Source organism: Pristiophorus japonicus, chromosome 12 (assembly GCF_044704955.1).
Source record: "Pristiophorus japonicus isolate sPriJap1 chromosome 12, sPriJap1.hap1, whole genome shotgun sequence".
Lineage (NCBI taxonomy): Eukaryota > Metazoa > Chordata > Chondrichthyes > Pristiophoridae > Pristiophorus > Pristiophorus japonicus.
In genome coordinates, this window is record NC_091988.1 from 189,609,078 (window position 1) to 189,632,577 (window position 23,500).

Genomic DNA, 23,500 nt, shown 5'->3' on the forward strand with positions numbered 1-23,500 from the left:
TTTGTAAAATTAACCGTAGTAAGATTATATCGTAGATTCAAAGAACTTCTTTGAGATGGGTATTTCTCAGAATGTGACTGGTGTACTATGGACCGGTTTTGGGACCCCCCTCGTTCTCCATATAAAGAAAGCCTTAAGATTTATATAGTGCCTTTCACAACCACCTGACGTCTCAAAGCGCTTTACAGCCAATGAAGTACTTTTGGAGTGCAGTCACTGTTGTAGTGTGAGAAACTTTCCATACTTCGGGAGCCTACTATCAGCAAGGGCAGATATCGACGACGAGGTTCAACACCGCCTCCAGTGCGCCAGCGCAGCCTTCGGCCGCCTGAGGAAGAGTGTGTTCGAGGATCAGGCCCTCAAATCTGGCACCAAGCTCATGGTCTACAGGGCTGTAGTAATACCCGCCCTCCTATATGGCTCAGAGTCGTGGACCATATACAGTAGACACCTCAAATCACTGGAGAAATACCACCAACGATGCCTCCACAAGATCCTGCAAATCCCCTGGGAGGACAGACGCACCAATGTTAGCGTCCTCGATCAGGCCAACACCCTCAGCATCGAAGCACTGACCACACTCGACCAGCTCCGTTGGGCGGGCCACACTGTTCGCATACCTGATACAAGACTCCCAAAGCAAGCGCTCTACTCGGAACTCCTACACGGCAAGCGAGCCCCAGGTGGGCCATGAGCTTGGTGCCAGATTTGAGGGCCTGATCTTCGAACACTCTCTTCCTCAGAAGGCCAAAGGCTGCGCTGGCGCACTGAAGATGGTGTTGAGGAAACGTTTCAAGGACACCCTCAAAGCCTCCTTGATAAAATGCAACATCCCCACTGATAGCTGGGAGTCCCTGGCCAAAGACTGCCCTAAGTGGAGGAACAGCATCCGGGAGGACACTGAGCACCTCGAGTCTCGTCGCCGAGAGCGTGCAGAAAGCAAGCGCAGGCAGCGGAAGGAGCATGTGGCAAACCAGACTCCCCACCCACCCTTTCCTTTAACCACTATCTGCCCCACCTGTGACAGAGACTGTAATTCCCGTATTGAACTGTACAGTCACCTAAGAACTCACTTTTAGAGTGGAAGCAAGTCTTCCTCGATTTCGAGGGACGGCCTGATGTTGAGTGGGAAATACGGCAACCAATTTGCATGCAAGCAAGCTCCCACAAACAGCAATGTGATAATGACCAGATAATCTGTTTTGGTCAGGACACCGGGAATGACTCCCCTGCCCTTCTTCAAGATAGTGCCATGGGATCTTTTATGTCCATTTGAGAGAGCAGACGGGGCTTCATCTGAAAAATGGCACTTCCGACAGCACAGCACTCCCTCAGCACTGCACTGGAGTGTCAGCCTAGATTTTTTTATGCTCAAGTTCCTGGAGTTGGTCTTGAACCCACGACCTTCTAACTCAGGGGCAAGAGTGCTACCCACTTAAAAAAAAAATATTAATATTATTGAATATTAGGAGCATTTACAACATCATTCCATTGTATCATACAAATCCATTTCGCCCCTCTGCACAGCTGTTCCTCCGACACATTTTAATATCAAAATCTGAAATTTAATTTGTCTCCTGAAACATATAATAATCTATTGTACTTTACAAATTGATCATAAAATACTATCTTTAAATTATTTTCTGAATAAAACATCCACAGAGCCTTATAATGATCTTTTAGTTTATATTTAAAATTCTCCTTTAAGTTTATTCTCCTCCCCTTAAAAAATAGAGCATTCCTTCTTTGCATAATCACAAATCTGGCCAAACTGAACATTACATTAATTGCCGCTCCGCTAGACTCAGGCAAACTCTCTTGCAATCCCCATCTCAAAATTGAGTCCCATGGGATTCCCATTCTTGCTCTTTGGTCCTCACTCAGCAAGAAAACCTCACACATCTGTAAAACATACTATTAAAATCCTTTAACTGCGGACATAACACCAGCAAATGGGACAGAGTCTCATCCCGTGTCCCACACACTGGGCAAGTTGCCACCTCTACTCGCCTAATCTTACATAAGACTATCATGGTAAAAATCTGGTTATGAGCCAATTTGAGATCCAGTTCAATCCACTCTGGACATTTAAAATTCGCCCACACGCCCTTCCAAATCCTGTAAGTCCAGCTGTGGGTATATATTCTGCCAAAACTCCTGACCAGAAGGTTACTTAGATCTCCATTCTCTAAATATCCCCTAGAAATCTCGAGTATTACAGTTGTCAACTTGGACCAATTTCTCCCCTTTCTCCAGCAGAAAGCTTGGAAAAGCGGGGCGCATTATACCTCCTTTGGAGATTTGGGTATATATTTCTACCATACAATCCTGTGGCATTGCCCTCACAATCTTCTCATACATGATCTTAATTGCTTTTTCCTCAACCTCCTGATCCTCCTCCCAAACCATGTCCCTCACTACCGCTTCCGGCAACCAACCTGGAATTACCTCATATAATACATCTTTCACATATATAATACCAGCTTTTATAAAAGCTTGATTAAATAATACATCTCCTTCAATGTTGATCCACCTGTTCAAAAATAAGGACTGTTTTAAAAATTCATCAGCACCTTTGGGCATAAACAGCACACTTTCAAAAAATTGGGCCCAAGTATCTACAACCCCCTTATAAATCCTAGGGAGAGGTTCAATCGGTTTCAAAAACATATTGTTGTATTCCATATAAACTATTCCCTGTCTTCCTATCCCACGTAATTAAAAAAAAATGCTGGAAACAACTCTTCCAAAAACTTGTATTTGACTTCTGAAGAAATCTCTTCACCCATTTAATTCTAAAGGATTTTTTCTTCAAATTAATATCTGGGAAATTGATTCCTCCCCAATTTTGCTGTCCAATGATGGTATTGTAAGCAACCAAGGCTGGTTTCCCTTCCCATAAAAACTTTACACAAGCCTCTTGGATAGACTTTTCCATCCACTCAGGAATATCCTCCACCGTCAATAAGTACCAAAGTTTAGATAGCAGGAGAGCTGACAGCACTGTCGCTCTTCCTTGCACTTTCAACCATCTTCTTTCCCACCTTCCCAAAATCTTGTTAATTTTCATAACCTTCGGTTCCTAATTTAGTCGATCCACTTCATCCCTATCCTTCTTGCACCCCATATGCACCCCAGAACTTCTAAAACCTCCACCACCTTAAAAGGGCTTTCCTCCAATCACTCCCCCCACAACCAGGCCTTGGGACTTACTACAATTCACTCTGGTTCTTGAAGCTCTACAATACTCCTCCACTACTCCCACAGCTTTCCTCATTGACTCCCCATCTCTCAACGTTAAGGTCATATCATCTGCATATTGGTGCATCACCGACACCTGCCCGGAACTGGGAACCGCAATCGCCTTGTTCCTTTCGTATCATGTAACCTAATAGTTCTGCTACCAATGTGTACAACAATGGGGACAGGGGACAATCCTATCTCACTGATCTCTGTATTGGAAAATACTTGGATAAAAAAAAAAACATTACATTTAACACAGCCAAATGTGTTTGAATAAAAAAAATCCTTATCCACTCAATGAAATTTTTCCCAAAACCAAATGCTTCCAAAATCATCAATAAAAACTCATGGGACTCTATCAAAGGCTTTCTCTTGATCCATCTTTAGCGCATAAGCTTCCCTCTCACACTCTCCCATGAATTCTATCACATATTGGATTGAGACCACAGAGTCAGTGATATCCCGGCCTATAACTCTATAGGACTGAAAGGGCGAAACTATCTGTGGCATCACCTCCTTCATATGATTTGCCATAACCCTCGCCAAGATCTTATAATCCACATTTAATAATGTGATGGGCCTCCAATTCTTCAGATCCCTTCTATCCCTATTTTTATAAGCTAAGCTTATGATACCTCTCCTCATAAATGGGGCCAAGCTTCCCTCAGTTTTAATCTTAAAAACCTCTAAGACCAATGGACTTAAAATCTCTAAAAATTCTTTATAAAATTCTGCACTTAGTCCATCGGATCCTGGGTTATTCCCACCCACTTCATTCCACTTATTGCTACTTTTATTTCCGCTAATCCTACTTCTTTGTCACACATGCTTCTCTCATCCTCCTTTAAATCCTCTTCAATAAAAGCTCTAATCTTCTCCATTGGCAATTTGGAAATGTCTTCTTTTATATATAACTCTTAATAAAAGCTACTAGCCGCCTCCATAATCTCCCCACTTTCATTAATGATCTTTTCCCCAACCTTTAACTCTCCAATTAATGATAACCTTTGTCGTAACTTCTCTTGCTCTAGAAAATATCCTGTGCATTTTTCTCCTTCCAATACATCTTTAGCCTTTGCGCTCCCTTGCATTTTTCAGCTTGCAATAATTCCCACTCTTCCTTTACATAGAAACATAGAAAATAGGTGCAGGAGTAGGCCATTCGGCCCTTCGAGCCTGCACCACCATTCAATAAAATCATGGCTGATCCTTCACCTCAGTACCCCTTTCCCGCTTTCTCTCCATACCCCTTGATCCCTTTAGCCGTAAGGGCCATATCTAACTCCCTCTTGAATACATCCAATGAACTGGCATCAACAACTCTCTGCGGCAGGGAATTCCACAGGTTAACAACTCTGAGTGAAGAAGTTTCTCCTCATCTCAGTCCTAAATGGCCTACCCCTTATCCTAAGACTGTGTCCCCTGGTTCTGGACTTCCCCAACATCGGGAACATTCTTCCCACATCTAACCTGTCCCGTCCTGTCAGAATCTTATACGTTTCTATGAGATCCCCTCTCATCCTTCTAAACTCCCAGTATAAAGGCCCAGTTGATCCAGTCTCTCCTCATAATGTCAGTCCAGCCATCCCTGAAATCTGTCTGGTGAACCTTCGCTGCAGTCCCTCAATAGCAAGAACGTCCTTCCTCAGATTAGGTGACCAAAACTGAACACAATATTCCAGGTGAGGCCTCACCAAGGCCCTGTACAATTACAGTAAGATCTCCCTGCTCCTATACTCAAATCCCCTAGCTATGAAGGCCAACATGCCATTTGCCTTCTTTACCGCCTGCTGTACCTGCATGCCAACTTTCAATGACTGATGAACCATGACACCCAGGACTCGTTGCACCTCCCCTTTTCCTAATCTGCCGCTATTCAGATAATATTCTGCCTTTGTGTTTTTGCCACCAAAATGGATAACCTCACATTTATCCACATTATACTGCATCTGCCATGCATTTGCCCATTCACCTAACCTGTCCAAGTCACCCTGCAGCCTCTTAGCATCCTCCTCACAGCTCACACCGTCACCCAGTTTAGTGTCATCTGCAAACTTGGAGATATTACACTCAATTCCTCATCCAAATCATTGATGTATATTGTAAGGAGCTGGAGTCCCAGCACTGAGCCCTGCGGCACTCCACTAGTCACTGCCTCCCATTCCGAAAAGGACCCGTTTATCCCGACCCTCTGCTTCCTGTCTGCCAACCAATTCTCTATCCACGCCAGTACATTACCGCCAATACCATGTGCTTTGATTTTGCACACCAATCTCTTATGTGGGACCTTGTCAAAGGCCTTTTGAAAGTCCAAATACACCGCATCCACTGGTTCTCCCTTGTCCGCTCTACTAGTCATAGCCTCAAAAAATTCCAGAAGATTTGTCAAGCATGATTTCCCTTTCATAAATCCATGCTGACTTGGACCGATCCTGTTACTGCTTTCCAACTGCGCTGCTATTTCATCCTTAATAATTGATTCCAATTTTCCCCACTACTTTAAAACCTTCCACTTAGTCTCTGCTCCCTTATCCCCTCTGTCAACTGCTTTACAGATATCTGTAAACCTTCTCTTTATATTCCTTTCTTGACGCCGGTTAGCTGTTGCTCTTTCTTTCCCATAATGTACCGAAAAAACTTTTACCTCATTTTTGAAACTGTCCCACCAAACACTTTTTTCTTTCAAGAATAAAAGTTCTTTCCGAGCATTCTTTATTATATTTAAAATCCCTTCTTTAAAAGCAATTTCTTTCAGGTACTGATTGTTTAAAATCCATACCCTGGACCGATCTTAACTCTGCTGTTCCTAATTTTAACAACTAAAGCCGAGTGGTTACTACAAAATTCTTTTTTTATAATAAATCTCCATCACCTCAGAATTTAACCCTTCCCGCATTAACACAAAATCTATTCGGCTCTGTTTTAAAACATCACTCACATAACCGCTTCTGGAGAACTCCTTTTTTATGGGGGTCCGATCCCTCCATAAGTTTCTCAAATTTAAATTTGCCATCATTTTTACAATCATCTCTCTGGAGTTATCATCTTTAAAGGTCATCCGGGCTGAAATGTCCATCCGAGATAAAAATACATTAAAATCCCCCACTATACAAGGGTTTTCTGCCTCTACTTCTGTGAATAACCATCGAAAAAAACTCACGACGCTTGCAATGGTCATTCGGCGCATAGATATTAAAGCGGTCACAATTCAATTCATCCATTTGTACCTTTAGCTGTAAAAATCTCCCCTCAGTGGCCTTGTCCACCAATGCAACGTTCTCTTTTATGGACAAACTCATTAAACAGCCACCCCTCTACAGTTATTATTTGCGCAACTTGCAAACACTTCTCCCTTCAAAACCATCCAAACTCTTTCTAGGATATCCTCATCCCAAAAGGTTTCTTGCAGACACAACAGGTCCGTGCCTTTAAAACACTGCAACAACTGCTGCAATTTATTCTCCCCCCTCAGTCCGTTCACATTAATCGAGACCAATGTAATCATTGCTCCTAATAAAAGAAGTGTGCCTGATAATCCCCCCATCATCATTTAATCTTTGGCCGTTCCCTGCTCTCATCCTCCTTCCCAACCTTTTGGGCAGCTGTTGATTTCTCCTGCAGCCTCCGGCTCTTTTTCACCTCCTGTTTGAACTTTCCCTGCAGTTTCAGTATCTTCCTTACATTAAATTTAGGTCGTGGAACTGCCCCTTCTCCCTCCTTCTGCCCCTCACTAACCTTTCCCTTTCCACATGATGCCCCCCTACCCCTCAATTCCATGTCTTCATCCTCCTCTGACTCCTCATTCTCAAGCTCTTCTGTAATCTCCCGTCCCTGTTCCCTGTCAGATACAACATTTCCCTGAGAGAGTCCTCCTCCTAACATGTTTTCTCCAACAGTGCCACTCCCTTCGACCTCATCTCCACCGCTGATCCTTGCTCCCCGTTTCTTCTCTCTCCGGGACAATGGTGCATCTCCACCCATCTTGCTCCCCTTTGGCATCTTTGTCTCCCCGCTCCCGTCCTGCTGCCCCTTTAAGGCTCCTGCCTCTTGCACCCTCTCGCGGTCTTGCCCCCTCCTGCTCCCCGAGAAGTACAACTCCCCGTCTCTCTTTGGAGTACTTACACTTACCCCGCAACCGCCTCTGCACTCCCCACGGACACCTGAAAGCGAGCCATATTATGGCTTGACTCTGTCCCTGACTCGCGATGTCCTCCGCTGACTTTGTCCTTTTCCACCGTACTTGGTATGTTTTCCACCATCTCCATCCTGTTTTCTGCTCTGCAATTTTCTGCCCCTTTTTGCGCTCGTTCCTCATTCCGTTCGGCGGCTGTGTCCTCCGCCTGCTCCGCTCTTCTGGCCACTCCCCTCACACCTCCTGCTCCTTCTCCCATCTCCTCGTCGCTCAAGGGGCTTCCTTCTGCCTCACACTCACAGCGGGTGGGGCCTTTGCGACAAACCGCGCAGCTCTCTGCCCTGCAGTTCCGAGCAATGTGTCCAGACTTGCTACAGTTATATCAGTACAGATCTGGACAGCTTCTTACTAGATGGTCGTGTCCAAGACAGTAATAGCAAACCTTCACCTGGTTATCATGCAGAACCCGGAAGTACTGCACTCCTTCCATTGTCTCGAATTTCATGCTGTAGGGTAATGACTTCACCCCCTCTGGGAACTGCACTTTTACAGAACGGGTTCCATCGGCTACCCGTGTTCCAGGATAGTATCTCCTCTTTATTACTGAGCAAAGTTTAATGTCCCAAGACTCCAACTTTTTTATCAGCACTTTGTCCTCAACATAAACTGTCAGGTTTAAGAATGAAACTACCACCTCTTCGGAATGCAGCAAAGATACATCCAAGTACTTCTCACCACCCTTCAGGCTCAGTAAAAGTCTTTCCACCTCCTCTCGGCCACTGACCCTCACTTCAAATCCAACATTCGGCTTTGGTCGGCAAGCAAAGCAACTTCCTTCTCCGCAGTCCTCATGTACCACCTGGATAATATCCCGAGCTCGCATCTCCTTATCCTGGCAGTGAACCACCACTGTGTTTTCTTTTCCAAACCTCCTGGGGTCCCAAATCTTTAGCCCTTTCATTCTCGCTTCTCAAGACATTCTCTCCCCTGATTAAATTCGCACTGGGAGCATTGTCCTCTGAGGGGCCCTGCACTCCAGGCCCCTCAGCAGCCTTTGGCTGATGTTTATGGGCCAAAAAGGCTCTAGAATTTGAAAAAAAAAACACCAACTTTTTACAAACTCACTCCAACTCTTGCAGTAATCAGCAGCACCTGCTCACTCTTGGCCCCTCCCACCTCGAGAGTGCTACGCACTGAGCCACAGCTGGCACATATACGCAAATGATTCTTGTGAGAACACGCAAATAACAAACATGGGAAAAACTAAACTGTTTCTATCCTTTTTCTTAGTGCTTGCAGCCATGGGGATAAAAAAAAACCAAAGCGTGTAGAAGAGTCGCCTTGTTTATTCTGCAGCTTGACCAGTCGATCAGGAAAGATAAGCGGGGAGCTCACCAGTTCAGCCAGAACGCGCAGAAATATCACGCTTGTGGCACTGTTGCTGGTACATTCAGTAAACAATGCGATGATCACGCTGAGAACCAGGACAGCTAAACTGGGTGGGATATCTTTCAAGACGTCCAGACGTGCCCCGATCCACAGAGACAACCCCAACTCCTAGCAACAACAAAAAAACAACAGGGAAAAGAAAATCCAAAAATCGCTTTTAAATACACAAGCACTCGAATTAGCATTTTGATATCGCATTAGATCAGGGTTTTTTCAAATGGTACTGCAATAAATGCTGACTGAGAAGGAGATGCAGACAGGAGGGACCAAGAGATGAGGACTGAAGGAGTTCAGTTATCGGGAGAGGCTAGAGAAACATGGGATTGTTCTCCTCCTTAGAAATAAGAAAGATTTGCATTTATAGAGCGCCTTTCACAGCCTCAGGACATCCCAAAGCGCTTTACAACCAATGAAGCACTTTTGGAGTGTAGTCACTGTTGTAACGTAGGAAACGCGGCAGCCAATTTGCACACAGCAAGCTCCCACAAACAGCGATGCAATAATGACCAGATAATCTGTTTTTTTAGGTGTTGGTTGAGGGCTAAATATTGGCCATAACACTGGGGATAACTCCCCTGCTCTTCTTTGAATTAATGTCATAGGATATTTTATATCGACCTGAATGGGCAGGTTTAATGTCTCACCTGAAAGACAACACTTCCGACAGTGCAGTGTGCGCTCAGTACTGAAATGTCAGCTTAGATTATGGGCTCAAGTTTCTGTAGTGGGGCTATGAACCCACAACCTTCTGACTCAGAGGGTTGGATTGTCCAGCCCTTTTGTGCTCCAGATTTCCCCCCGGAGTGGCGTGAAAGGCGGCGTTCAGGTCTCCTGCGCCCCGTCGCGATCCTCTGGTTGGGTTTTGTGGCAGCGCTGAGCAGCACCACTGGAAAGAGCTGCTCCCAGTGTGCAACCGCCTCTGGTTGCGACACCGGCAGGAGTTTTGACTTTTGCCCGATCCGTCCGGCCGCAATGACCGTCTGGGAAATCAGAGCGGTCCAGCACAGCCGGCGGCGCAGAGGAAGATAAAGCACTCTGAAGGTAAGTGCGAGTGTTTGTTCTTTTCATTTTTTCAGCGATTTGTGTTGTGGTGGCGTGGGCAATGTTTTGGGAATGGTTTTGTGCGTTTTTTTTGGGGGTTTCCCCCCCCGGCCTCTCTCGGAGCACACACGGCACGACTCTTTAGTTCACCAGTTTCCCATCCTTGCGCCATGAAAAGTGTACAACGCCTCCCTTAGCGCGGGCCCAGGTGCCCAAACTTACCGACTAAGGCCCAAGCTATTCCCAGCCGGTAACTTTCCCGCCCCGCCGCCGTTATCACCCCGAAAACAGAAACTCTTAAAATCCAGCCCCGAAAGTGCTACCAGCTGACACCTAAAGAGCAGAGATGGTTAAGGGGAAATTTAATAGCGTTGTTTAAAATTCTCAAGGGTTTTGATAGCGTAGATAGGGAGGAACTGTTTCCACAGTTGCACGGCAGCTGGGGAATTTAAATTCAGTTAATTAAATAAATCCGGAATAAAAAGCTAGTATCGGTCACGGTGACCATGTAACTAGCGGAGTGTCATTAAAACAAAACCCATCTGGTTCACTAATGTCCTTTAGGGAAGGAAATCCAATGACCTTACCCGGTCTGGCCTATATGTGACTCCAGAACCACAGCAATGTTGTTGACTCTTAAAGCCCTCTGAAATGGCCCAGCAAGCCACTCAGTTAAGGGCAATTACGGATGGGCAATAAATGCTGGCCTTGCCAGCGATGCTCACATCCCGTGAATAAATTTAAAAAACCTGGCAGGAGGGTCAGTAACCAGAGGATACAGATTTAGGATAATTGGAAGAATAGTGCTGCTTTAAAGGGGGCAAGGGAGGCAATCCGGGGAGGAAAGGGGGTGCGGGAGACAGAGGGAAGATCTTTGTGCATTAACGTTCCTCCTGGCTCCGCAAAAATCTTTTTAAAGACATTGGTCTAGAAATTCGGTAGGTTAGCACCTCCCGTTAGCCCGCGACTTTCAGTGGCGAAATAGCGCTGTGGCTAATTGTTAGTGCCTGGGCCTCTAGCCCCTCTCACATGATGACATCATTGCGCGTGCATCGCCCAGTTAACGGCCCTGATGCCAAATTGACTTTCGCCTCCTGCTTTACCACCTCGCGGCGTCAACATCAGTAAGAGGAGGCATTGTGCACTGGGAATAGAAACATAGAAATTAGGTGCAGGAGTAGGCCATTCGGCCCTTCGAGCCTGCACCGCTATTCAATAAGGTCATGGCTGATCATTCAACCTCAGTACCCCTTTCCTGCTTTCTCTCCATATCCCTTGATCCGTTTTAGTCGTAAGGGCCATATCCAACTCCCTCTTGAATATATCTAATGAACTGGCCTCAACAACTTTCTGCGGTAGAGAATTCCACAGGTCAACCACTCTCTGAGTGAAGAAGTTTCTCCTCATCTCGATCCTAAATGGCTTACCCCTCATTCTTAGACTGTGACTCCTGGTTCTGGAACTCCCCAGCAACGGGAACATTCTTCCTGCCTCTAACCTGTCCAGTCCCATCAGAATTTTATATGTTTCTATGAGATCCCCTCTCATTCTTTTAAACTGCAGTGGATACAAGCCCAGGTGATCCAGTCTCTCCTCGTATATCAGTCCTGCCATCCCGGGAATCAATCTGGTGAACCTTCGCTGTACTCCCTCAATAGCAAGAATGTCCTTCCTCAGATTAGGAAACCAAAATTGAACACAATATTCCAGGTGTGGCTTCACCAAGGCTCTGTACAACTGCAGTAAGACATCCCTGCTCCTATATGCAAATACTCTAGCTATGAAGGCCAACATGCCATTTGCCTTCTTCACCGCCTGCTGTACCTGCATGCCAAACTTCAATAACTGATGTACCATGACACCCAGGTCTCGTTGCACCTCCCCTTTTCCTAATCTGTCACCATTCAGATAACATTCTGTCTTCCTGTTTTGGCCACCAAAGTGGATAACCTCACATTTATCCACATTATACTGCATCCTCCATGCATTTGCTCACTCACCTAACCTGTTCAAGTCACCCTGCAACCTTTTAGCGTCCTCCTCATAGCTCACACCGCCACCCAGCTTAGTGTCATCTGCAAACTTGGAGATATTACATTCAATTCCTTCATCTAAATCATTGATGTATATTGTAAACAGCTGGGGTCCCAGCACTGAACCTTGCAGCACCCCACTGGTCACTGCCTGCCATTCTGAAAAGGACCCGTTTATTCCGACTCTCTGCTTCCTGTCTGCCAACCAGTTTTCTATCCACATCAGTACATTACCCCCAATACCATGTGCTTTAATTTTGCACACTAATCTCTTGTGTTGGACCTTGTCAAAAGCCTTTTGAAAGTCCAAATACACCACATCCACTGGTTCTCCCTTGTCCACTCGACTAGTTACATCCTCAAAAAATTATAGGAGATTTGTCAAGCATGATTTCCCTTTCATAAATCCATGCTGACTTGGACCGATCCTGTCACTGCTTTCCAAATGCACTGCTATTTCGTCTTTAATAATTGATTCCAACATTTTCCCCACCACCGATGTCAGGCTGACCGGTCTATAATTCCCTGTTTTCTCTCTCCCTCCTTTTTTAAAAAGTGGTGTTACATTAGCTACCCTCCAGTCCATAGGAACTGATCCAGAGTCAATAGACTGTTGGAAAATGATCACCAATGCATCCACTATTTCTAGGGCCACTTCCTTAAGTACTCTGGGATGCAGACTATCAGGCCCCGGGGATTTATCGGCCTTCAATCCCATCAATTTCCCTAGCACAATTTCCTGACTAATAAAGATTTCCTTCAGTTCCTCCTTTTCGCTAGACCCTCGAACCCCTAGTATTTCTGGAAGGTTATTTGTGTCTTCCTTCGTGCGCTGCAGGAGTAGTAATTAAAAGGGAATGCTTCCGTGTCGCTTGAACATTGTGAAAAAGGCGCTTTCAGTGATCGCACTGTTTATTACTTGCACCTTTCTGCTGCCTGCGCAAAACTTGTTACAGCTGTTCCTCACACATCTCCAAATGCTGCACATTGTGAAGTGATGGGGACTGCAATGGCAGTCGTCCAGGTCACATTGATAAACACCACTGATGACCAGGAGGTTATACCTTCCCTTCAAGAGATGGAAGCAGCCTGCGTGATGAAAGAGTGCCGTTTGGACTGCGCATAACCGTTATCGCTCTGCCAGTAGCGCCCTGCTCCGAGGTTCGCGCCCTAAGTTAGGAGTGTAGTGCTTGATTTAGCGCTCCACTTTCCTCTTGGAGCGCTAACAATGAATTTTGCGAGAATCGACAAAGTTTAGCCCCTGCCACTAATTCTTCAACTTTTAACGTTTTAACGCTCCAAATGGTGCCATACCGAATTTCTCCCCGTTCATTTTTATTTGCTGTGTTTTAAGGTGCCCTCCTGCAGTGGTCTCTTTAAGAGCTGCTGGTTTTGCTGCTCCACACCAAGTAAAAATGGTGGGGCAATCGCAGCGCACACTTCGTTCATTGGCCCCTGATAATCGCATTGGGGACCTCTACCATGGCCGCCCACTTTCAGAACTGGATGGAAACGGCAGCAGGTGAACCGGCAGTGGATGGGTTAGCAGCGGGGACGAGGACAGTAAGTCGCTCGTGGCCATTTCCCTGCCCTGCTACCCCTCTAACTATCTGAAAATGGGGACGGGAATCAGCCCTCTTGTCTGGTTAAAAATAAAAAAAGCAAGGGAAATTTGCAACTTGCGGTTAGATTCTTCAAAGAAATTAAGAAAGGTAACACAATGGATGTGTTCGTCTTTCAAAAAAACACTTGATAAAGTGCCAAAAAGGAAACTTTGAAGAGTAAGTCCCAGGCTATTAGAACGAAAGAGAACAGAGGTGTGGCTGAAGGATAGAAAACAGAAAATAGGAGTCAATGGGTATAACAGAAAGACTTGCATTTATATAGAGCCTTTCACAACCACTAGATGTCCCAAATCGCTTTATATCCAATGAAGTACTTTTGAAATGTAGTCACTATTGTAATGCAGGAAACACAGCAGCCAATTCACACACAGCAAGCTCCCACAAACAGCAATGTGATAACACCCAGATAATCTGTTTCAGTGATATTGATTGAAGGATAAATATTGGCCAGGACACCGGGGATAATTCCCCTGCTCTTCTTCAAAATAGTGCCACGGGATCCACCTGAGAGGGAAGACAGGGTCTCGGTTTAACGTCTCACCTGAAAGATGGCACCTCTAACAGTGCAGCACTCTCTCAGCACTGCACTGGAGTGCCAGCCTAGAATTTGGTGCTCAAGTCTCTGGAGTGGGACTTTCACCCACAACCTTCTGACTCAGAGGCGAGGGTGTTACTCACTGAGCCATGGCTGACATGATAGCTCCGGGCGCCTCAAGATAGAAAGGATATTGAAATAACTCGAGTGTGGAGCTAGCAATGAGTGGCTGAAATGGCCTTCTCTTGGGCTTAAATTTCTATGATCTTGCAGCAATTACCTGACATCCCCTTCCAATCACGAATCCTCCTCCCAGCAGTAATAATATATTCCAGGCTATGTTGGTTTGAACCGCCTTCCAATTCAACAATGGCGGGTTTGGACTAACTTGCTCTGGTAATGAGAATGGGAGAATGAAAACAGTTCATTCACTTGAGGATTAATGTTCAGTTCTGATGATTGCACCAAACCCACGAACCCCATCAACTGGAAGGACAAGGGCAAGGACAAGGGACCACCACCAGTTCTCTTTTTTTTATTTTACCAGTACAATGAGGTTAAGTGCTTGTAAAGATTTCTTGTTCAACGTTCACTGGTGGCATATTGGGCAACTACAGAGCAGGTGGAAGGAGGCTCAGAAATGGGCACATGGATCCCAGGAGCTCAGTTTCAATCGTGAAAAATTCTGAAATCTTTTTATAAACACCCTTCACCACCGGCGTACCGTGGCTGCAGTGTGTACCATCTACAAGATGCACTGCAGCAACTCGCCAAGGCTTCTTCGACAGCACCTCCCAAACCTGCGACCTCTACCACCTAGAAGGACAAGGGCAGCAGGCGCATGGGAACACCACCACCTTCACGTTCCCCTCCAAGTCACACACCATCCTGACTTGGAAATATAGTGGCCGTTCCTACATCGTCGCTGGGTCAAAATCCTGGAACTCCCTCCCTAACAGCACTGTGGGAGCACCTTCACCACACGGACTGCAGCGGTTCAAGAAGGCGGCTCACCACCACCTTCTCAAGGGCAATTAGGAATGTCAGCGATGCTCAGATGCCGTGAATGAATAAAAAATGCCTTGTGACTGATACGTTTATGACAAGTTCCAGGCTAATATTTTTCATAAAGTTTAATTGCCATCAGCACCAGCAACAACTTGTATTGAGATAGCATTTTTAACTTGGAAAAGGCACTTCACAGAAGTGTAAGGGATTAAAATGGGTACCGAGCAATGTTCCTCCTAAATCGCCTTTGTTGTGCACAGCCTTTTATTTCAATGTGCGGTCCCTTTAAATACTTTGCGCGTGCACGGTATTTCAGATGGAAAGGCTTGCGAGCAGCCTGCATGGTGCCTTGAGATTACTACGCGGCTGCACATGCGCGCAGCTTAGAGGGAACATTGGTGCTGAGCCAAAGAAGGAGAGATTAAGTGGGATGGCAAAAGGTTTGGTCAAAGACAGGCTGGTGGAATGGGCAGACATGTGGCAGATGAAATTTAACGCAGAAAAGTGTGAAGTGATACATTTTGGTAGAAAGAATGAGGAAAGGACATATAAACTAAAGGGTTCAAGCCTAACGGGGGTGCATGAACAAAGAGACCTAGGGGCACAAAAGCAAAATACTGTGGATGCTGGAATCTGAAATAAAAACAGAAAAAGCTGGAAATCTCAGCAGGTCAGGTAGCATCTGTGGAGAGAGAAACAGAGTTAATGTTTCAGGTCGAAGACCCTTCGTCAGAGACCTGGGGGTATATGTGCGCAAAATAGTTATAAAGGCTTCCGGGATCCTGGGCTTCATCAATAGAGATATAGAGTGCCAAGCGTGGAAATGATGATGAACCTGTATAAAACACTGGTTCGGCCTCAACTGGAGTATTGTGTCCAATTCTGGGCACCGCACTTCAAGAAGGATGTGAAGGCCTTAGAGAGGGTGCAGAAAAGATTTATGAGAATTATTCCAGGGATGAGGGACTTCAGTTACGTGGATAGACTGGAGAACCTGGGGTTGTTCTCCTTAGAGCAGAGAAGATTGAGAGTAAATTTGACAGAGGTGTTCAAATTCATGAGAGGTTTGGACAGAATAGATGGAGAGAAACTGTTCCCATTGGCGGAAGGGTCGAGAACCAGAGGACACAGATTTAAAGTGATTGGCAGAAGAACCAAAGGCAACAGGAGGGAAAACTTTTTTACGCAACGAGTAGTTAGCATCTGGAATGCGCTGCCTGAAGCATAGAAAATAGGAGCAGTAGTAGGCCATTCGGCCCTTTGAGTCTGCACCGCCATTCAACATGATCATGACTGATCCTCCATCTCAACACCATATTCCCACTTTTGCCCTATACCCCTGAAAGGGTGGTGGAGGCAGATTCAATCACTGCTTTCAAAAGGGAGTTGGATAATGTCATGTATGTAGGCTTGGGTTTACTAGCCATCAGGTGGTGCCACTGTCGGAGGTCATTGGGCTGTGCGCACGTGTGTGCGGCCCAGGTATAAAAGGCCAGCCATCTTGTAATATAATCGCTTTGGGCCCTAATAAAGTAGAGTCAGGTTTGTACCTGTTCAGAGTTTACAGTATTCAGTCTATTGAGTTATTGCATACACAACATTTGGCAACAAGTTAACAAGAAACTTTGCATGCAAAAATGAGCACAATTGGAATTCTGGAGCGATTCGTGGAGGGAGAAGATTGGACAGACTTTGTAGCCAACGAATGGGCCAGCCCCATTGTTCCCGTGTTGAAAAGTGATGGCACTGTCAGGATTTGTGGAGCCTACAAGGTTACGATCAACCGAGTTTCGAAACAGGATCAATACCCGTTACCAAAGTTTGCAACGCTAGCCGGGATCTGACATCAGCCTACATGACACAGAAGCTGGTCGACATGTCAAAGAAACTTACGTGCATCAACACTCATAAAGGACTGTTTATCTACAACAGGTCCTTTTGGAATTCGCTCGGCTGCAGTCATATTTCAGAGGAACATGGAGAGTCTATTGAAGTCCGTCCCCAGAACCGTCGTGTTACAAGATGACATACTGGTCACAGGTTGTGACTCCGCTGAACATCTGAACAACCTGGAAGAGGTTCTACATCTACTGGACAAAGTGGGACTCAGACTCAAACGCTTGAAGTGAGTCTTCATGGTACCGAAAGTCAAATTCCTGGGGAGGAAAATTGCTGCTGATGGTATCAGGCCTATGGACTCGAAAATCAAGGCCATCAAAGATGCACACAAGCCTCAGAATGTGACGGAGCTGCATTCGTTCCTTGGGCTACTCAACTACTTCGGTAATTTCTTACCTATTTTGAGCACCTTATTAGAGCCACTGCACATGCTGCTAAGAAAAGGCGCCAACTGGATTTGGGGTGCGTCTCAAGATAGAGCTTTTGAGAAAGCTACTAATCTGCTTTGCTCTAACAAGCTGCTGGTACATTATGATCCGGGTAAGCGTCTAGTATTGGCCTGTGATGCTTCGTCATATGGAGTTGGTTGCGTGCTCCAACAAGCTAAGGAGTCGGGCAAATTACAACCTGTTGCAAATGCTTCAAAAAGTTTGTCAAAGGTGGAAAGAGCCTACAGCATGGTAGAGAAAGAGGCATTAGCCTGTGTGTATGGGGTTAAAAGGATGCATCAGTACCTGTTTGGTCTTCGGTTTGAACTGGAAACAGATCACAAGCCACTCATTTCATTGTTTTCGGAAAACAAAGGTATCAATACCAAAGCATCGTCCCACATCCAGAGATGGGCGCTGACATTATCTGCCTATGATTATGTCATTCGCCATAGACCTGGCACTGAGAATTGTGCGATGCATTGAGCCGTCTGACTTTGCCCACACCGGAGGTGGAAACGCCACAACCGGCAGACCTACTGTTAGTTATGGATGCTTTTGAAACTGAAGGAACCCCTGTCACGGCTCAACAAGTTAAGACCTCGATCAGCCAGGACCTGATATTATTGATTGTGAAACGCTGTATCCCTTAGTGGTGATTGGTCTGCCATACCCAAGTAAATGTGTGAGGAGACCAAACCTTACATCCATCGCAAAGACGAACTATCCATTCAATCAGATTGTATACTGTGGGGTAATCATGTTGTTATGTCCAAGAAAGGCAGAGAGAAATTTGTGCGTGATCTACATAGCACGCATCCCAGTATTGTCATGATGAAAGCTATTGCCTGGTCTCATGTATGGTGGCCTGGAATTGACTCTGATCTGGAATCATGTGTGCATCAGTGCAACACTTGCATGAGGCTTAGTAAAGCACCAGCGGAATCGCCGCTGAGTCTGTGGTCATGGCCATCTAAACCATGGTCCAGGATCCACATCAACTTTGCAGGTCCCTTCCTGGGAAAGATGTTCTTAGTTGTGGTGGATGCTATTTGCAAGTGGATAGCGTGTACAATCATGTCATCCAGCACATCCACAGTTACCATTGAGAGCCTTCATGTCATGTTTGCTACGCATGGTCTGCCTGACATTGTTGTAAGCGACACAGGTCTTGCTTCATCAGTATGGAGTTTCAAGAGTTTGTGAAACTCAATGGTATCAAACATGTGAGGTCAGCACCATTCAAACCCGCATCCAATGGACAAGCAGAGCGTGCGGTCCAAACCATCAAGCAGAGTATGAAAAGTGTAACTCAAGGTTCACTGCAAACTCGCTTGTCACGCATATTGCTTAGTTACAGGACAAGAACCCATATGCCTACTGGGGTCTCCCCTGCTGAACTATTGTTAAAGAGATATCTCAAGACTAGGCTCTCTCTTGTTCACCCTGACTTGAATAATCGTGTCGAATATAGATGTCAAAGTCAGCAGGGGTATCATGATCGTGCTACTGTGTCACACGATATTTCTATAAATGATCCTGTGTATGTACTGAATTATGGTCAAGGTCTCAAATGGATCGTCGGCACTGTTGCAGCCAAGCAGGGTAACAGTGTTTATCGCTAAGTTCAAGAATGGGCAGACATGCAGGAAACATGTCGATCAGATAAAGCTGCGGTACATGGATGAACCGGAACAGTCTGAGGAAGACACAATCAGTGATCAACCAACCTACCCTCAGTCATCAGAGGACTCCGCTGTCATCAATGAATATGGACTTTCAATCACTGACATGGTCAATGAATCTGGACTTTCAATCCCTGACGTGGTCATTGCCAATCCCATCAGATCGGCTACCCAGCCCCCAGTCATAACAGACTCAGAACACTCGCCCAAGGCTGGAGTTAAACTGAGACGTTCAACTCGGGAGCAGAAAGCCCCGGACCGTCTCAATTTGTAAAAAGACTGTTACTAATATCTTAAAGGGGGATATTGTCATATATGTAGCCACCAGGTGGCGCCATTGTCAGAGGTCATTGGGCTGAACGCACGTGTGAGCAGCCCAGGTATAAAAGGCCAGCCGTCTTGTAATGTAATCACTTTGGGCCCTAATAAAGTAGAGCCAGGTCTGTACCTGTTCGGAATTTATAGTATTCAGCCTATTGAGTTATTGCATACACAACAAATAAATACCTGAAAGAAAATAAATTGCAGGGCTACAGGGAAAGGGCGGGGGAGTGGGACTAGCTGAGGTGCTCTTGCAGAGAGCCGGCACGGGCTCGATGGGCTGAATGGCCTTCCATGCTGTAACTGTTCTATGATTCTATGAAAGAGGTGGGCTTTAAGCAGGATCTTAAAGGAGGAGAGGGAGTTAGAGGGATTGAGGGAGAGAATTTCAGAGTGTGGACGGCTTGGACAGCTGATGGCCAATGGTAGGGTGAAAGGGATGTAAAATAAGGTAGCTAGATCTGACAAGGTGTGACAGAGTAATGATACATCGACAGGCTCACACCACCTTGCATCCTATTCTTCTCTTCTGGTTTAGAACATCATGGAACTTTTGAGATGGTTTATTATCTTGTTGTTCTATTATCAAAACCAACTGCAATTTAAAAGTATATTTGATATTTATAAGCGTGACAAAAATGAAATCTTTTTTTCTTGGGTTTATTTATCTTTATGTTTGGCATGTGGCTTGGTCACTTAGTTGCGGGTTTTTTTCACGTACACATGTATTATCCATAAAACGATCAGGAGCAGAACCCTCGATTACTCTTCTTCTGATTGAGCAAATAGGAATCGATTGAACCTCTCTAAGAAGCTGGTACAATATGTTAGTGCCTCACATTATCAATAAGTGAACTGGACATACTTTGGGATTAATTTTCCACTTGAACGAAGGTTTCCGTGAGGGGAAGATGAACATTAAAATAACGATTGCTATTCCAATCACAGCATCTGAGACATAACTAGGAGCTAATAGAAGAAAAATAAGCTTGCTTTATAATTTCACATTCTTAAGATTTTACAGGAGTCTTTGAACTTTTATCTGCTTTTATTAGACAGGAAAGAAATATAACTATAGAAGATGAAATGAGCAGCGAATGGTCATGAGGGTAAGGGGCACATTTTAGGAAGACACTGATATTAAGGGGAATCAACGGATATGGGGATAGTGCAGGCAAGTGGAGTTGAGGTAGAAGATCAGCCATGATCTTATTGAATGGCTGAGCAGGCTTGAGGGGCCAAATGACCTACGCCTGCTCCTATTTCTTATGATCTTAAAATTGTGCTTAAATAATGTAAACTAACCACAATGGCTCTCATCCAGACCCCACACTATTACCTTCATAGTTCTCCATAGATTTGTTTTCATTTGTTGCTGGGATTTGGGTGTTGCTGGCAAGGCCGGCATTTATTGCCCATTCCTAATTTCCCTTGAGAAGGTGGTGGTGAGCCACCTTCTTGAATTGCTGTGTTCCATGTGGTGAAGGTGCTCCCACAGTGCTGTTAGGGAGGGAGTTCCAGGATTTTGACCCAGCAACGATCAAGGAACAGCGATATATTTCCAAGTCAGGATGGTGTGTAACGTGAAGAGAAACTTGGAGATGATGGTGCTCTCATGCGCCTGCTGCCCTTGTCCTTCTAGGTGGTAGAGATCGCGGGTTTGGGAGGTGCTGCCGAAGAAGCCTTGGTGAGTTGCAGCAGTGCCCCTTGTAGATGGTACACATGCAGCCACGGTGCGCCGGTGGTGGAGGGAGTGAATGTTTATGGTGGTAGATGGGGTGCCAATCAAGCGGGCTGCTTGTCCTGGAATGTGTTGAGCTTCTTGAGTGCTGTTCGAGCTGCACTCATCCAGGCAAGTGGAGAGTATTCCATCACACTCCTGCCTTGTGGAGAGTATAAAAGCAGAGAAGTTCTGCTACAACTGTACAGGGTATTGGTAAGGCCACACCTAGAATACTGCGTACAGTTTTGGTCTCCGTATTTAAGGAAGGACACACTTGCATTGGAGGCTGTTCAGAGAAGGTTCACTGGGTTGACTCTGGAGACGAGGGGGTTGACATAAAGATAGGTTGAGTAGGTTGGGCCTATGCACATTGGAGTTCAGAAGAATGATCTTATCGAAACATATAACATAATGAGGGGGCTCGACAAGGTGGAAGCAGAAAGGATATTTCCACTCATAGTGGAAACTAAAACTAGGGGACATGGTTTCAGAATAAGGGGCCGCCCATTTAAAACTGAGATGAGGTGGAATTTCTTCTCTTGGTTGTAAATCTATGGAATTCTCTGCCCCAGAGAGCTGTGGAGGCTGGATCTTTGAATATATTTAAGGTGGAGATAGACAGGTTTTTGAGCGATAGAGAGTAAAGGGCTATGGGGAGCGGGCAGGGAAGTGGAGCTGAGTCCATGATCAGATCAGCCATGATCTTATTGAATAGTGGAGCAGGCTCAAGGGGCCAAATGGCCTACTTCTGTTCCTATTTCTTATGTGCTTTGTAGATGGTGGAAAGGCTTTGGGGAGTCAGGAGGTGAGACACTCGTCACAGAATACCCAGCCTCTGACCGGCTTCTATTCTCTTTCTCTGACTCGAGCAATTTCTGCAACTTCTCCATTCATCTCACCATTGGTTGCTGTGACCTCAGCTGCCCGAGGCCCCACACTCTGGAAATTCCTCCCTAAATGCCTCTGTCTCTCCAACTCCCTCAACTTCTTTGACCCTGTTGAAAAGCCTCCTCTTCGATTACCCCCTAATATTTCCTTCTTTGGGTCAGCATATAGTTTATTGATTTGGCTCTTCAAAGTGCCTTTGGAAATTTCTCTACGCTCTCGTAAAAACATTTTAAATTCATTAATAGGATGTGGCAAGGCCGACATTTATTGCTCATCCCTAACTGCCCTTGAAAACGTGGTGGTGAGCCGCCATTTCAGAAGGCAGATAAGAATCGGGGTTTTTCCTCTATTGCCCATGACTTTCCATCCACTCATTCTTTTTATAATTTATTTGTTCACAGGATGTGGGTGTGTGTGTCACTGGCAAGGCTGGCATTTATTGCCCATGAGAGGGTGGTGGTGAGTTGCTTTCTTTAACCGCAGCCATCCATGTGGTGTAGGTACTCCTACAGTGCTGACTTTGTCGTAGAGGCTTGGTTGGCCATGTCAGAGGGCAATTAAGAATCAACCACATTGCTGTGGGTCTGGAGTCACTTATAGGCCAGATTGGGTAAGGACGGCAGATTTCCTTCCCTAAAGGACACGAGTGAACCAGATGGGTTTTTACGACAATATGGCAGTTTCACGGTCACCATTACTGATACTAGCTTTTCTTTTTAAATTCCAGATTTATTTAATTAAATTCCCCCAGCTGCTGTGGTGGGATTTGAACTCATGTCGCTGGATCATTAGTCCAAACCTCTGGATTACTAGTCCAGTGACATAACCACTATCCTGCTGTACCCTGTAAGTTATTGCTATGTAAACCTATGGAGATTCCAGAGACTCCTGCATGGCCCATCTGAAGGGCAGTTTTCTGGTCGTCAGACAGAAAAATAGCCATGCATCACCACTCTCCACCTCCTATCCCTTAGCCAATTACATACCCAAGTTACTACCGTTCCTTTAATCCCATGTGTTTCTATTTTCCAAATAAGTCTGCTATGAGATATTTTATCAAACGCTTTTTGAAAGTCCATATATACAACATCCATTGCACTACCTTGATCAACCCTCTCTGTTGCTTCATCAAAGTAATCAATCCGGTTCATCGGACACGATTTGACTTTACCAAATCCATGCTTCCCCTCCAAGTGAGTATTAATTTTATCCTTGGTGTTAGTTGTAATGTACGCACCTGTGAGTATGTTCACAGGTTTGCATTGTGAGTGGCTTAGCTAGTCACGTGACGTTCACAAGACTCAATAAAACCCCAGTCAGTTGGGTCGAGGTCATCCACGATGAGGTATGCAGTTGTGAGCCTGGTGGATGAACTGGTAATGTGCAGTGTGATTGCTAAACCTTTGTCAGTAAAGCAACTAATAGCAATGTGTTGCTATGAGTTCTTAAGCAAAGAACCCAAGAAGCAAATACATTACAATGGTCTCTAG

General features: G+C 45.4%; 1 protein-coding gene across 1 annotated transcript in view; it reads right to left on the reverse strand.

Annotated features, from left to right (window-relative positions):
- Positions 1-23,500, reverse strand: part of LOC139276899 (Na(+)/dicarboxylate cotransporter 3-like) — a 74,394-nt gene that overhangs the window by 14,237 nt on the left and 36,657 nt on the right. The window contains exons 5-8 of the mRNA XM_070894895.1: positions 20,265-20,368; positions 15,408-15,414; positions 14,339-14,445; positions 8,771-8,932 (exon numbers count right to left, since the gene is read on the reverse strand). Coding sequence (XP_070750996.1) covers positions 8,771-8,932; positions 14,339-14,445; positions 15,408-15,414; positions 20,265-20,368 — 380 coding nt within the window. The remainder of the gene's footprint in view (positions 1-8,770; positions 8,933-14,338; positions 14,446-15,407; positions 15,415-20,264; positions 20,369-23,500) is intronic.